Source organism: Artemia sp. Qi Xiang Cuo, chromosome 15 (genome assembly GCF_049724085.1).
Source record: "Artemia sp. Qi Xiang Cuo chromosome 15, ASM4972408v1, whole genome shotgun sequence".
Lineage (NCBI taxonomy): Eukaryota > Metazoa > Arthropoda > Branchiopoda > Anostraca > Artemiidae > Artemia > Artemia sp. Qi Xiang Cuo.
In genome coordinates this window covers 1,448,543-1,465,795 of record NC_142808.1, presented here as the reverse complement: position 1 = coordinate 1,465,795, position 17,253 = coordinate 1,448,543, and the positions used below count along the sequence as shown (strand labels likewise).

Sequence of the window (17,253 nt, the reverse complement as noted above, 5' to 3'; positions counted from 1 at the left end):
AGTCTAAATCCTTTCACTTCAAAGAATAGTTCTTTTAAAATTAATTGCTTTAATTTTTGAATTGCGTTATTATGTCAAGTATTTTAAATTTTGAATGTTAAATTCAAATATTTTATTTCATTCAAGGGTTGATTTTTTACATATTTTCTCTAATTTAATTTTTTTCTAATGAATAATTCCTAAATTTATCAAATTTATGTGTCCAACCACTAATTGGAAAGTTGCTCCTCCACTGATTCAAATTTTGTAAGAAGATTTTTTTAGTGAAAATTTATAATTTTTGTGGCAGCCTAAGATTAAGAGCTCATAATTTTTTCTTTTTTTGAAAAGCCTTTTTCTGTACAAAAGACAATTATTAGTGGAGATATTTAAATTTCTAGAACAAATTGGGTGGTTTGGATACAAAGCTTGGATTTGGAGTTGGACTTATACAAGGAGCAAAACTCATAAACAACAAATTTTTCGGAGGCAACTAAATACTTTTAAACACATTTATAAGAATTAAGTTTTTGAGGCATATTTTGTATGACAATGAATAATTGTTTTAGCATATCAATTTCGAACACCCATAAATTCATCTATCTATTATTAACTTCAAATTTAAAAAAATTCAAAATTAATCCATAATTAATTTCCAAGTTATGCTAAAAGAGAAGAAAATGAAGTTAAAAATCGTTAAAAAAAAGTTAGAAAAAAAAGTTAATAAGAGAAATTAATTCAAAATAAATTAATAATTAAGTTAAAAGAGAAGTTGAAGAAGTTTAAAAAGTTTCTTTCTTAAGTAATTCAAAATCAAGTTAAATGGCAAGAAAACGAAGTAAAAATAAGTTTTAAAAATGTTAGAAAAAAGTTAAAAAGAGAAGTTAATTCAAAATAATTTAAAAATTCAGTGTTAATAAGAGACGTTAAGAAACAATTTGAAAGAAGGGAAGAAAGAAAGAAGTTAAACAAAAATTAACTTCAAAATTAACTAAAGAAATCGAGACAAAATATAGTTTGTTTAATAGTTAAATAAGAAAAACCTTAAGGAATTGTGATTGATAATAATTCATACTTTTGAAGCCAATAAAAAAAAAGAATATTCGCTGAATCTATAGAAAATTAGGTATATAACTCTACAAAATACCGAGGTGATAATTTTTTTTCTATTATAAAGCTGTCCAAATATCTTTTTAAAAATTTATTATCTTCTTTTACAAATAAAAAAAAGTTTTTCCTTTATTTTTATCTTTTTTAGAATTTTTTCTTTTAGAAAGGAAAAATTTTTCTCAAACATCCAGATTTCATGCAAATCGGGTTAATGCACGTACTTTCTTAAAAAAAAAGTTTTTTTTTCTAAACAATATGTTTTTTCAAATCGGGTTAATGCACGTACTTTCTTAAAAAAAAGTTTTCTTTCTAAACAAAATGTTTGATGGTTATTCATAATTTAACGTCAATTAATGTCAAAATATTTTCATAAAGCACTAAATAGACAATATTCTACTCGACGTATAGCACACTGTCTTACAAAAAAAAATTTTTTCTTATAAAATTTTCTTATTCTTTTAAAAATACCAGCTTCGCTAGCATTCATTATTCCTTAGGACATTAACTTTTGCTTGTTATTAAGATTTGCCGAGATCTGACAATCCCTCTAGCTGCCAGACTTCTTGATAAATATAATTTAAGGGCTTCTTTGCCCCCGCCCCCCGTCGTTTTGGCTCCCCCGTTTCTTCGTCCACAGAGATCAATCCGCGTTCTGGTCCCCACAAGTCCTAACTCTAACACTTGCTCAGACGTCCACATGAAGTTGGCGACCATTCAATCTTATTTCGCAGAGGCTGGAGTATGTTTGGCTGCCAAACGACAGACCGAGAAGACTAACCCTTACTATCATTGAGTGTATGTGAGCTTCGACATCCGATGTGCTTATGATAATAAAATAGATCCCCCCCCCCCATCCCCCATTGCGGGTATTAGTCGGATAGTAGCTTGACGTGAATTTTTTTTTATCTTTTTTTTCCAAGTTTTACATGTAACCAAATCTTAGAAAATTTAGGTAAAAAAGACTTTTTACTCTTTGAAAAATCGATTCCTACTGAATTAACTCCAGGAAATCTGGAACAGACCCCGAAGCCGCGCCGAAAAGTCGGCGGCGCGCCGCCAAAAAAAAACGGTGGCGCGCCGCCGAGCTTGAATCAGCGCGCTGACGCCGCCGCTGATTCTATCGGCGGTGGCGTCACTAATACGCCGCCGTTTTTTGTTTTTTTTGTCTCTTTTTTGCTTATAGATATCGACCTCTGGGCTTCAACCGTTATCCCGGCTAATCTGTTTCTTAAAGATAAATGCTGTCATCTTGGGCTCGCCATGTATATCGGTTCGTAGGAAGAAGAAGAAAAAATTTTTCTTTCAACAAAAATTCTACCTTCCACTTTAAAATTCTGTTCATTTTCTTTCTGATTTTTTGGATGAAAAGAGGTAGGTAAAAGAGCATTAGGCGACTCAGGATGTTATTATGAACAATGTTGGCACAATGTATTTTTTTTTTCCATACCAGGGCAATTCGTATCGAAGGAGTTGTCGTAGAAAGTTCGAAAAGGGCTCATTCGATTGGAAATTGGAATAGCTAGTGCCCTTTTAAATAGTCGAAAGTGATCGGAAGGCAGATAACACCCCTTCGACGCCCACCATGTCCTCAAACACATCCAATAACAGCTTTAAGATAGCCATTTTGTTCAAAGTAACTGATTTCCAGAGAGAAAATATATTTTTGAGGAGGTTACTCCCCCACAACCCTTAGGGAAGGGCTTTTCAGTTGTGACCTGGGGGCATTTAAGAACAATGTTGGCACAATGTATTATTTAATTTTTTTTTTTCCTTTAGACCAGGGCACTTCGTATCGAAGAAGTTGTCGTAGAAACTTCGAAAAGGGTTCATTCAATTTGAAATTAGAGTGGCTTGTGCCCTTTTTAATAGTCGAAAGTGATTGGAAGGCAACTAACACCCCTTCCACGCCCACCATTTCCTGAAACACATCCAATCAAAATTTTGAGATAGCCATTTTGTTTAACATAGTTGAAAGTTCTGGAAATTAGGTCTTAGAGGATGACAACCACCCTCACAGCCCTTAGGGTAAGGGTTGTAATTTATGCCCTGGGGGCATAAAAGATCGATGTGGGTATAAGGTATCATTTTTTGTTGTTGTTGTTGTTTAGACCAGGGCACTTCGTATCAAAGGAGTTGTGGTAGGAACTATGAAAAGTGCCCGTTCGATTGAAAATAGAAAGGGCTGATGTCCTTTTTAATATTCGAAAGTGATTGGAGGTAAACTAATCCCCTCCCACGCCCACTCTCCCATTTGCCTTTATGTTTAAAAAGTAAATGTTGCCTTAAGATTAAATCAAAATGCACTGTGTTAATGCTAATTCCCAATAAGGCATCTCAGCAGTATCCCAAGATCTACTCAGGGTATTATGTTCAAACTTTCGGGGCTACTTCTGCTCTTAAAATTTAACCAAATCAAAATAGCGTAAGTGTATCCAAGCTATCAAAGAAAGTGAACAGATTTTTTTGCGAATTGTATCAAGTTTTCCATTTCAGGTCAACAAGAGGAGGTATGAAACGAAATTAAACACTGTGTGCAGATTTTAAAAAGGGTGTATGTTGTTAAAAATTGCTGAAAATTCTTTTCCAGCATACAAATAGCAGGCCAAACTATAAATTCTTTAAGAAAACGAAAATATTTAAAGTATTATTTTCTTTTTCCCTAAAAAGGTTATGTCAATATAAAACGAACAGAAATTAATTAAGAAAACTGTTTCCACAAAATAAGTTTTTGAAAGAAAAGTAAAGAACTCCATTAAACAATAAATGAGCAAAAATAAAATCAAACAATCTACCAAGCTTAAAACTACCACAAATCAGCATCGATAAATAAATGAAACCCAAAACGAACAGAAATTACAATAAATAACCGAGTCAAACTCAAAACGAGCAGAAATTAATATAAGTTGGGCTCAAAACCCCTATGCCTTCCCAAGGCCAGAACATAATTAGCGCTTTACTGGAAAAAAATACAAATGAATGTGCATTGTTAGTTTAATATACATTTACTGATATTTATTAATCAAAATGTTAATATTATTTGATTTATTAAGGCTGTAAAATTAAAAACATTTACATTTTTCCAGTAAAGTGCAAATTCTGTTCTGGGAAGGCATAGGGATTCTGAGCCCAACTTATGTTAATTTCTGCTCGTTTTAAGTTTGACTCGGTTATTTATTGTAATTTCTGTTCGTTTTGGGTTTCATTTATTTATCGATGCTCATTTGTGGTAGTTTCACTCTTGGTAGATTATTTGATTTTATTTTTTCTCATTTTTTGTTTAAAGGAGTTCTTTATTTTTCTTTGAAAAACTTATTTTTTGGAATTTTTTTTTAATTAATCTGGAAAAGAGCTAGAGCTAGTATAGAAATATATCTATAGAAATGAATTACATTTACTTTTGCACAGTGAGCAGAGCACACTGAAGTTAAAGTAGCCTTAAACTTTGACTTGAAACTTCATAACTTGACCACTTTTTTCAGAAAAGAATTTTGGAGGGTTATTCCGTGTTGATAAGAAAAGAGGGTAAAGGTGCAGTTTAGTTCCCCCTGTAGTGTAGGGTACAGGAGCCCTATGGTAAAGGTGCAGGTTAGTTCTCCTTTACAAAAATGACTTATTTCAGCAGATACAAAGAAGAAGCCCATTTGCGGCATTCTTCGGGACCCCAAGGTCCAATGCTAGTATCAGATCCCGCGAGTGGCAAATTACGCTCGTCAAGTTCTGGCTGTACCGGCCACAAGTGCCCCAGCTAAACGGCTTTTCAGCACGACAGGACTGATAGTGACTGTAAAAAGATCAATTGCTCCAGGCAGAGTGAACAAACTCACTTTGGTTGCATCAATTGTAACTGAAGTGATGTAACCGCTGATTTTAAATTTTTGTTAAGCCATGGTATCTAACCTGTATACAGTGTTTTTTTTATGTTGTTATTTATTTTTTCACTTCCTTTTCGTATGTATTAGATGAACAGGAGATGTTTGAACTTCAAACTTTGAAAGTCATACACAAATTGGCCCAAATCATTAACAAGAAGAAAATGACTAAACACTGGATTTTATAGGAACAATGCGATGTTAAACATTAACACAACATAGGTTTCCCTGGGTCTAGTGGCTAAAAATGAGAATTCTACTTGGTCTGATCGACGGTGAACATAAACACTTTCCGCACGGCCCAACAAATTCCTGTTTTGTCATATTGTTCTTGTATGTTTTTAGCCAACCATTTAAAAATCCTTACTAAAGTCAAGTTGAGGTTGAACGTGCTTGGTGAAGTTGGATTTTTATTATTATGTTTAATCAAAAAAATTGGCGACGCGCCGCCAAAAAAATTTCGGCGCGCCTGGCGGCGCTCCTCCGCCGATACTAAATCACACATTCGCCGCCGTCATGTCGGCGTGGCGCAGCTTCGGGGACTAATCTGGAAGAGGTTCAGGATTTTTATATTGGGTTATCGAAGAGATAATTCTGTTTTCTACATTTTTTCATGGTGTATGAACCCTAATTGTGGATCGTCATAATGTTTTTGAGCACTTGAAACTTTACAGTAGTTTACAAAAAAGGGAATAAATAAGATACCAATAAGAAGCGGAACAAAATTGTCCTACCTCTGACATAAGTTTACTTTTGGACTTTGAACAAGTTCTTTCGTATATTATTTGCTTGACTTTTTTAAAATAATATTTTTGTCGAACAACTTGAGACGAATTGTTCTTATCTATTGCGCAACCCTTATGTGGGATAAAAGTTTCATAGTTTTATCTCTTAGTTTTACTTGCTACAGACCGCTAACTACAAGAAGATGGAAGATTGCTAACCCCAAGAAGACGAAGAAGAAAATTAGTTATGTAGGTTAGGTTAGTATTGCTCGACAATACCAAAGGCCTTAAGTCGTGTGGGATCTTCTGAACAGTGGGCCAACATTGAAGCCTTAAACAATGCGGATGAAACGTGGTTTCTAGTTTAGTCACGGACGACTCTTGGGTGTAGGTGGAAGGATCAAGAGGGTGTTTGGTGCCCTATATGCGCCCCCCCCTTCGAAAAAAAAATAAAATTTCAGGTATTTTAGTTGAAAAATACCTTTTTTGTATTTTTGTGAAAAAATTACTCCTCTTTAAACTAAAAAAAATAGTTTTTGTCCCCCTCCCTTTCTCCAATTTTTGTGAATTAGTGCCCATAAGTTTTTTGATTGTAGGTAGCTAAACGCTAAATTGTTAGTTAATTAGACCGAGTTTTGCGTCGTTTTTACAATAATTTCTTACAGTTTAGCCCTCCTCACTCCCACTGATTTATTCAGAATTTTTATGATGATGTTTATTCCCCCCCGCCTTAAATATCGGAAATATCTTGAAAAGTGGCCAAAGCAGAAGCTTTTACCGGTTTGAATAAAGGGAGAGTGTGTAGAATGGGGGACGAAGAGTTTGAGAATGCGGAGGTTAAACATCTACAGTGACTTTGTAGCAGTGAGTTTTTCATTTCCTTCGCATAGAGCACAGCTGAAGAGGGAAACATCAGAGGGAAAATGAAACCAAAGAATCCTCCTTCTTCTTGCGCTCCTTGAACTGAAATTTGCAGCTGGAACTGGAATCTAAAATTCAAATGTTTCTTGGGAATTTGCTCAACCGTAAGATCCCCAGCGTCACGGTTAATTGCCCTCCTTATACACTGGAAGTTCCTTGGGAGATAGCCAAAGCATACCCTTGAAAATTATAGGGTGTGTGTAAAGGAGGAGTGGTCAATTCTAGTGGCTAAATACTGCAAAAAGTGAATTCAAGATTTTTATTTAACACAAAATAAATAAACAAAAATATTGAATAGAGCCAGCAGAGAGCTAAGCTCGAACAAAGACTACCTTATTATTGTAATAAATTTCATAATTCATAAAAAAAAGACACAAATAAAAACAAAAACATTAAAATGTATAGCAGGACAGGGGTAAATGAACAAAGGAGGCTACCCGGAAATGGCAAAATCATAGAAATTACAATTTTTCTTCTTTTTTTTTTCTCCCTCTTTCAGAGCACAGTTCAAACTAAAAAAGTGGATGCTCGGCGATCCGTGTCTTTGGAAATGATTAAAATCTTGCATGGTGAAAAGGAGTTGGACGATGAGCACTTATTACCTGTCAACAACTCTAAATATCTCCAGGAATTTGATGATAGAAGTGACATCACTATTGAAGGTGATTTAGACGCCAAGATTGAATCACAAAAACATCAGCACGTGTATGAGAAAAAGGTAAGCCATATGTCGTCGTATACCCATTGTACCCGTTCCATCGTCGTGTACATTGTTGTACCCATTGGCTCAAAGTTTTTTAGTCCCTCGAAAATAATGATAGCAATATCATTTTTATGGAAATAATTCTCATCTTCAGAAACAGTGAACAAAAGTCTTTGAACTGAGAAAGTTATAAATTGCTTGAAACGCTATTTGTTATGTGGACTGTGTCCTTAATATTTATTATAGTTGTTTTTTTTCTAATTTGCTGTTTTTTTATTCTTTTGATGCCATCAGAATTCTTTGATTACAAGTTTATCTGGAAATATAAGAGGGATGTTTTTAAGTAAGGTCCGTTTGAAGATACGTACACAACGAAAGATTATTTCAAAAAAGTAAATTTAATTTCAGGAAGTACATACTTTACTCTATTTAGCGGCAGAGTTGCCAAGTTTGCTCAAACACTCTTCATAAAAACTGGCCGCCTGTCCTGATGACCAAGAGTTCACTGCCGTATTTGCGTCGTCGTCATCATTGTAACGGTTGCAACTGAGGTGGAGAAATGGATGATAATCACTCGGGGCAAGATAAGGACTGTAGGGTGGGTGGTCTAAGATGTCCCAGCCAAAACTGTCCAACAAATTGTGGGTCTGACCTGCAGTCTGAGGTCATGCATTGCCATGAAGAAGGAGAATTCTCTTTGTCAGCATGCCAAGTTTTTTATCATCCTGCGGAGCTTTCTAAGGGTTTGCCATTATGCCTCTGCATTGATAGTAGTTCCCCGTTGCATGAAGTCGACCAGTTAACACCTATGCCCATTCCAAAACACCGACGCCTTGATTTTGCGCTGGGGCATAGCCTTTTTGGCTTTCAACTTTACATGGGAGTGTGAGTGTTTCCATTCTATGTTCTGTTGCCCTGATTTGGGCGTGATATGTGAAACCCATGTTTCTTATCGAGTTCAATCAGTTGCCACCTCAATGGCAACCGTTACAATGATAGCGACAACGTAAAAACGGCAGTGAACTCTTGGTTATCGGAACAGATAGCAAGTTTTTAAGAAGATGTTACTTTAAAATTAGTTGAGAACCATGATCAGGGTTTGAAAAGGCTTGGCAACTATGCCGAAAAATAGAGTAAATTATGTACTTTCTGAAAATAAATTTACTTTTTTTCAATAATCTTTCATTGTTTACTTATGTTCAAACGGACCTTACTTAAAAAAATAGCCCTCTCATTTATATATTTATGAAACAGAAATAGATAAATAATGGATTGCAGATAACTTAAAAATATAGGACGAGTTGAGATTGTTTGTAGATAACATGTTTTTTTAATTTTTCTAATAGCAACAGAATTAGTTGGATACAATTTTGTTGTCTTTGCATCTGGTTCAAGTGGCGCAGAAAACGGGTCGAATACATCCAAGCGGGTCATACAGGCCAATGATAAATCGGTGAAAGACCTAACGGCATATTACTAGCAGCATAAAGCCCCAGTTGCATCTACTGGATCAGTATCTTAGATATGTATAGTCTTATAAAAGTTGTCTTTTTAACTAAAAGGTCTACATATTATCCTGTAAAACCTTATACTGTAAGATAATTTTGTGTATAACCTAGGGCTTAATTTGACCCTCATTAGTGAGGGAGGCCGTAGTATATAGTATACATATATATATCATATCCAAAAAAATTTACCTTCACGTCAAACACAATCCATTGTACAAAATACATAAAAAAGATGAGTCAAAACTTAGTTAAAAAGTCAAAAATAAAAATAAATAGATAACAATAAAATTAAAGACTAGTTTTCCTGGCTATTATACAACTCAACAAAACTCGGAAGAAACTTCCGATATATTTCATGTTTAGCGGGAATGGGGGTCAGTTTGGGGACTTTTTGGGATTCTATAGGGGACAGTGTATATATTTATATATATATATATATATATATATATATATATATATATATATATATATATATATATATATATATATATATATATATATATATATATATATATATATATATATATATATATATATATATATATATATATATATATATATATATATATATATATATATATATATATATATATATATATATATATATATATATATATATATATATATATATATATATATATATATATATATATATATATATATATATATATATATATATATATATATATATATATATATATATATATATATATATATATATATATATATATATATATATATATATATATATATATATATATATATATATATATATATATATATATATACACACACACATACATACATACATACATACATACATACATACATGTGTGTGTGTGTGTGTGTGTGTGTGTGTGTGTGTGTGTGTGTGTGTGTGTGTGTGTGTGTGTGTGTATATATATATATATATATATATATATATATATATATATATATATATATATATATATATATATATATATATATATATATATATATATATATATATATATATATATATATATATATATATATATATATATATATATATATATAAATATATATATATATATATATATATATATATATATATATATATATATATATATATATATATATATATATATATATATATATATATATATATATATAGGGTATATATAGTAAGGTATAAGGGTAGTAAGGTATAAGGGTATATATAATGTATATAAAAAAGGGTATATAAAAAGGGTTGTAAGGGTAGTAAGGTAGTTGTAAGGGTAGTTGTGATTTCTCTGTATCACAGCTGTAATATTCAGTTTTTTTCGTGTTTTTCGGCAAAATAAATTAGTTTTTTTTGAAAATCGCAAGATGTGGGACAAAAAATTAGATCCATTTTCATGGCACGTTAGAGCACATATTTGTTGGATTATCAGTTAAGAAAGCAGTTTTCTTCCTCTTTTTCATTATTCTTTTTATTTTTCTTTATTCGATTAAAATTACCTTACTCTTGTCATATTTGTCCTTTTTTTATTTCAGTTTTTATAATTCGGCAGTTACCTTCAAACCGTATGCGAAAACGTGAAAGACAAATATTACAAAACAAATCGCTTCTTATCTAAAAAAAACAAACTCAACAAGGTCTGAAAAAATGTTAAACCCAGTCCCAAGAGTACTGGCTAGCAATAAGAGTAGAAACCGGTGCTATTACCTAAAAATAAAAGTTATCAACGCCATCTTGGTTTCTGCACTTTGTAATCCGCCTAAATATTCCTTGAAAGAACTACATAAAAAAATAAGCAAACTCCTCCTCTTTTTTTCTTTTTTTTTGCAGAAACTGGAATCAAACACTCATTAAGACATTAATTTTGCCAATTACACTAATTTTTCCTGATGACTCCACTGAAAAATGCCAAGAAATACCAAAAGCCACATGGCTTTGGTGATTATTTTTTTCTCTTTTTTTGTCGGCGCTAGCGTCAGTTTCCACTCTTGTGAGTTATTCTTTGCCCAGGGTCTTACAAAAATATTTTTCCTATATCACTTATAGTGTTGCCTACAATAGTTTTGTTGATAAGCCACAAAAAAAAAATATTGTTTTTATATATTATTTCTAATTCTGATGTTTGATGTTGAAGTCCAGCCCTTTATTTTAATATTGAATAGCGCGTAAAACTATATTTAGTTTGAGTTTTTTTTCTAGATTCCTGACATCTTCCTACATGCATTGCCATTTCAACGTTGGTATTTGCACGTTGTCCAGTTGGAAGGCCTAAAATTGCCACCTCGATGCCACAGATTAGGGTTGCTTCTTCCTAAACCATTGCCTAAGGTAACTTGGCTCTATTTATATATGTTTTTCTTTTTTCCTTGAAGTATGGTTGATACAGTCCCCTTTTTTTTCTTCTTTTTTGGTACTTTGACTACTAACTGTAGAAACTCAGAGTAATTCTTGAACACTCTTTCAACTAAAATATAGGCTACTAGCCAAAAAACTGGCTTAACAGGGATGATGACAGATTTGTTTGCTTGGTTGTGGCACTGTATACATTTATTTTCCTTTTGATGCCGCTTTACTGTTTTTAAATCGTCTCCTCTCCCCCCCTCCCAAAAAAAATTAAATAAACGAGACTGGGAGCATAATCAAGCACAGGCAGCAAAACGGTCAAAAATGACGGCATCACAAGATTTGTGATTGTGATTGTGTTTTCCTTCATGTTGGTTTCAAGATTTAAAGTTTCTGCCTTGAGCTATGTCAAGTTATTTGTGTAAGTCTAGGTTTGGAGAAGAAGGATCTCCTGATCCTTTGGAGAAGAAGGATCTAGGTTTGGAGAAGAAGGAGAAGAAGGCAATCGTTTTTACTGCCACGTCCTAAAACTTGGATATAGCATCAGACAATATCAAAAAGTTAACTGATTTTGTTGTTTTGCATTATTTTTTACTTATTCTGTTAGTTGTTTAATTTTGTTCTTCTTTTGATTTGTCTTTTTCTATTTATTTTATATATTTTTCGTTATTGTCTTTTGTTCTTTTTTTCTATTTTTTTTATTTCCCTTATTTTTACTTATTTTAACTTGAACAAATCGAATCGTTATGTAAGTAAATTTTTGGAGAACTCGAAGCGCCATATTTAAAAACTGATGATTGATCTAAGTAGGATAGTCAGTTTCTGTGCTGTAAACATTGATTGAGAAAACATATTGTTGTGAAAACACAAAATAATCTGAGACTTTTTGTACAGTGGAAACGCTGGGCGTTTTAGGATATTATTTACAATATAGAAATAAAGTCTTCTTGTTTCTTATGTTTACATTTTATTTTTTCAGTATAAGCTCAAATTTTGCATAATCCACAAACTGAGGAATATCGTCTGTTGTATTATATGCAATGGTTTCACAGATATGTGTTACATAGGCTGCAAAGGAAATATTTTGCTTGTTTTAAGTTTCAGTATCGCTCTTTACTTCTGTCAGACAGATTTTTATTTAGATTAATTCTAATATGTAAGCCATTGCTTCTTCGATAAATTAACTTAATATTTGGACCTCATATTGTCAATAAGATGTTATTGAGCTATGTGAAACCATGGCTAGATCAAAGTGTCTATTTATTATTTAACAAAATTTTGATTTGATCATTGTTTTTCAAGCAAAATCATAAATCGTCGGTAAATTGAGCAAGGAAATAGTTGAAGAGATCCAACTGATATTGTACTCTAATTGAATTTAATTCATCAAATTAGTTGTATTGAAAAGAAATTTAGTCGCACTGTAGAATATTAGCTTACAGCATGTTAGGAGTTCCCCTGCTAGGTTTTTTCCCCACCCCCTCCCCCCTGTTAGATTGAAAAATTACCTTTTTGGTATTTTCATTGGAAAAACAATGAAATACCCCCCCCCCCTCTAGATTTTGAGCATATTATTTCGCTTCTTCTCACCCCCACACCCAGTCCTCTGTATTTTAGTAAATTGGTGGCTCTGCATATTAGAACTCTCATGCACTTGCAATGTTAGAATATGTTAGTCTTTAAACATAGTTTCAACCTTCCCTCACATACTTTCCACGTCTGGACTGTTTTCTTTTTTTTTAAGTATTCAACTTTCTGCTGTAGTTGTGATTTTTGTGGGTAGTTTCTGTAGTTTGTGTGATGTTTGCGTGTATTTGTGTTTAATTGTGATGGGATGAAGTTGTGATGCTGTGTAGTTGTGATGTCTGCTCTCTTAAAACATGTAGAATCTTCTTACGACACCCTTCTTATTGTCACTTTTTGTGAGTATATTTGTTTTACCTTTCAATGGTTAAATGTTTCCTGCGTGAATATTATGGTCATACTTCTTTGTGTCAAAAATCCAGATTCACACTAACATGCGGTTTAAGCACTAAGACTTTGTCGAATACCTACTTTTTATTTGCTAGCCTAGCGCTTTTAAAAGAAAGTCTCCTTCGGCGGAAGTCTCCTTCAATCCCCAAGTCTTTTGTCTTTCTACTTTTAAAATAAAGTCTCCTTCGGCGGTAGTCTCCTTCAATCCCCAAGTCTTTTGTCTCTCTACTTTTAAAAGAAAGTCTCCTTCGGCGGAAGTCTCCTTCAATCCCCAAGTCTTTTGTCTCTCTACTTAATTTGTTTAAATATTTACTGTAGTTTTCATTTTGTCCCTCCACCCTTTTACCCTTTTACCCTTTTTTGTTCTTTCACTGTTAACTTGTTGTCGTTTCTTCATTTTAGTTATGCCGATTTCCCCTATTTGCCCGTGAAGAAACAGTAATGGTATTCATTGAAGATGGCGTTGAGTGTAACAAACCTGATGATGTCTCACTCCTAATGAAATTCCACCATTTAATTTTCAAGGATCCACTCTACGTTGCCCGCCGAAAAGAGAGTGTCCACTTCGATCCACTCCAGTCTCGGGAACGTTTTTTCGTCGTGGCTGTGAAGCCAGGTATATCTATATATCTATAGTATATCTATAGGCCTCCTAGAAATTAATGCCCTACAATAATGTCTGAACGTAAATTTTAAATCGTATTTTAAGCGGTAAAAAACTATATTGAAACTAGCAGAAAAACCTGTTGAACTGCAAGAATATAACGGTTGGTTGTATTTAAACCGGTTTTATAAATTTATATTTAAACCAGCACGGAGGGCTGTTCGATTTCAAGGATACAAATAAAAAGAACTCTAATAAATCTCTTAGTTTGAAAGTATCATTTTACTATCAAGCCAAAAAAATCATCAACTACAAAGGATCAGAGAATAAAGTACGAAGTATTCTTCCCCCCCCCACTCACGACAACTTTCTCTGAAGCTTTGAACTAGTTACGAGATAGATCAATGGTTGACTTAATAGTACTGTGTATTAAATTTATCACAATTTCAATATCAGAATTTGTCACAAATCGCCCAGCAATGAGGCAAATCAGAGGGAGACTTATTAAAAAATTAACATTAAATTAATCATAATTTTAATGTTCCAATTTGTTAGAATTTTTGCTGTATAATGAGACAAAAACAGACTTTATTAACCGAGAAAATTCAGTCGAATTTTTACTGGAATATAAACCAGACTTGAGTACTCATACAAATTTATTATGAAATTTAAATATAGAAATATTTTAAGTAGATTAATAAATATATTAAATCAATTTGGGAGTTAAGAAAGATTTATTTTTCGAAGAAGAGTTAGAGACAGTACTAAAATGATTAAAAACGAATAAGGCCTGGGGGGGGGATAGTGTGGTAAATCAGTTTGTGAAGTTAGACATAAATTACTGTAGATTATGAATATGATTTTTGAAAAAGAGGAAGTACCTAGCGACTTTATGAAAATTTTAATTTTACTCATTTATAGGAAAGATGATAAGAGAGAGTGAAGTTATAGAGACATTAACTTGGTTCTGCAGGATGCAAATTACTTAGTATGATGATACTTAGTATGACTTAGAAATGCCGTAGATAAAATTCTAAGAGAAGGACAGTGTGGTCTTAGGAAGGAGAGGATACTGAATTTTCAAGTCTTCGGCGTGTGACGGCAAATGATTTTAACAGAGCCTGATTTAGTAAATTCAGTGAATTATATATAATTATATTATATAAATCTATAATGAATTAAAGGTAATTATTTGGTTTAAAAAAAACTGTTTTCCTACTTTATCGATTGAGATGAACAAGCACTTGAACAAGGTCTTGACCTTACTCATTTATCCAATCACCTAGGACAGAACAGTATAACTCAACCATCTATCCAATTGAAATGTCCCAATTCGTGCCAAGTTATTATCAATAAATGTAGGTCTTTATAAAAACTACAAGCCAAAGTACCTCAAGTCTAATGAAATCTTCCAAAGTGATCACCTCACATCAGGGCTCATCAGAGGAATACACACTTGCCAGTATGGGTTTCGACGCTTTAAATTCCTTACCCTGGCAAGTGGCGGGTCTGCCGTAAGATTATGGTGATCCCCTTGCGTAATGTCATTCGGAAAATATATGCCAAAAAAAAAAAAATATATACACACCAAATTGATCATACCTTCCTTAACCAGCTCTCATCTGCGACTAAATAAAACAAATCTACACTAATCTGAAAACATCCCACCCTGACCAATATTCCCTTATTTGAATAACAAACAACCGCCAGAAATTCCGAATTCCCCTCGGTGAAAAACCTTCCCAGAAATTAGATAAAATTACCCCCCCCCCCCATCAACAAAACATGTGTTTGGGTCTATATCGTAAAAGATCAAGTAGAATTCAGCAAAGAACTCTCTGTAAGTATGACTGATTCCAGTTTACATAAAATCTGCACTCATTTGCAGACTCGTTGTGTAGTATTTTCCTCATGGTGTCATGGTGTCTACTCCGCCTGAGTCAGCTAAAAGTGTCACTTGTTTGGTGCCTTCAGAAAAATTGGAGAAAACATTTAGTCAGCTAAAAAGTCGCCTGAGTCAGCTAAAAGTGTCACTTGTTTGGTGCCTTCAGAAAAATTTGAAAAAACATTTAGTCAGATAAAAAGTCGCATGAGTCAGATAAAAAGTGTCACTTGTTTGGTGCCTTCAGAAAAATTGGAAAAAACATTTAGTCAGCTAAAAAGTCGCCTGAGTCAGCTAAAAAGTGTCACTTGTTTGGTGCCTTCAGAAAAATTGGAGAAAACATTTAGTCAGCTAAAAAGTCTCCTGAGTCAGCTAAAAGTGTCACTTGTTTGGTGCCTTCAGAAAAATTGGAAAAAACATTTAGTCAGCTAAAAAGTCGCCTGAGTCAGCTAAAAAGTGTCACTTGTTTGGTGCCTTCAGAAAAATTGGAGAAAACATTTTCTATTTGCAGATACTTTTTTAAATGCCACGTTTTGTTTATTGCCAAGACACCGGCTTGGCTTTCAGTAATCAATCGAGGGTTGCTGCTCGTTATTTTCCTTTTTAGTATGTTATTTTTCTGTTTGGTTTTCTTTTCCCTGTATTCCCAGACATAGAGCCGGGTGGAGAAGGGGAGGTAAATGATGTTTTATAAACAGTATTTATTGTTCAAAAAAAATACTTGGCGTATCCACCCGATGTAAGAAAAGTAATTCACTCGATCAGCCTTTCTGTTATTAACATCACTTATTCATGCTCGTTTTTTCTCAACCAGAGCGATTTTCCTGTTTTTTATACGAATTATTAACCTTGTTCTCGCATCTCGAACTCTCATAACCACCCGCTAAGCCTTATTCAGTTTGATGTTCTTTCTGTTATGTTTATAAAACGGGACTTGGAATCAAAAATAACTTTTACAGATATTGAGAACAAATAGAATAAACAAATAGAACAAATAGAATATTAGGAATAAATAGAATAAACTTAGAAACAGTTTACTAGCCAACTAGTTGGCTAAAAGAACCGTCTATGCATAAAAGAGTTTTTGGTTGCCAACAATTTACCCAGTTTGGCCAGTAGCCAATTTAGCCAACTATTAGCCACAATTTATATATCAAATGTATTCTTTTTAGCTTAGCGCATGTGATATTTTAGCACCCTCTTTAAAGCCACTTAGTTTGAACACTCCCCCTCCGTCCCAAAATATGTCTCCCGGGATGGAGAAAAAAACATTTTTTTGCCTCCTCCCGCAATGGAGGCGAAAAACCATTTATTTAAAAAATTAAATAATACTTTTCCAACCCGTAAATTTATCTTAAGAATTCAGGTCAAAAACCCTTAAATCCCCTCTCCCCCAATTCATTGTTTTTTTAAACATTGTTACACCTTTTTATATCAACTTGTCTCTAGGTCTTCCTGCAATGGCTACGGAATTTATGGAAATGGCAGTTCAAAATGAAGACTGGTATACAAAACAAGAGCTGTCAGTGGATAGAGACACGAAACATAGAACAAATTTTAAATATGAAAGAGGCAATTATGAAGATTCTGTGATTATGAAATGGTACGACCAACATGAATTGGTCGAAAATCGCCAGGTGAGAGTCTCCTTTTTCCAGTAGAATTCTTTC

At 33.3% G+C, this 17,253-nt stretch overlaps 1 protein-coding gene across 2 annotated transcripts in view; it reads left to right on the top strand.

Moving 5' to 3' along the window:
• Dcr-2 (Endoribonuclease Dcr-2) overlaps positions 1–17,253 on the top strand; it is a 247,146-nt gene that overhangs the window by 142,932 nt on the left and 86,961 nt on the right. For both annotated transcript variants that reach the window (XM_089101646.1, XM_089101647.1), the window contains exons 12-15: positions 7,104–7,322; positions 10,980–11,108; positions 13,500–13,713; positions 17,033–17,220. In XM_089101646.1, coding sequence (XP_088957772.1) covers positions 7,104–7,322; positions 10,980–11,108; positions 13,500–13,713; positions 17,033–17,220 — 750 coding nt within the window. The remainder of the gene's footprint in view (positions 1–7,103; positions 7,323–10,979; positions 11,109–13,499; positions 13,714–17,032; positions 17,221–17,253) is intronic.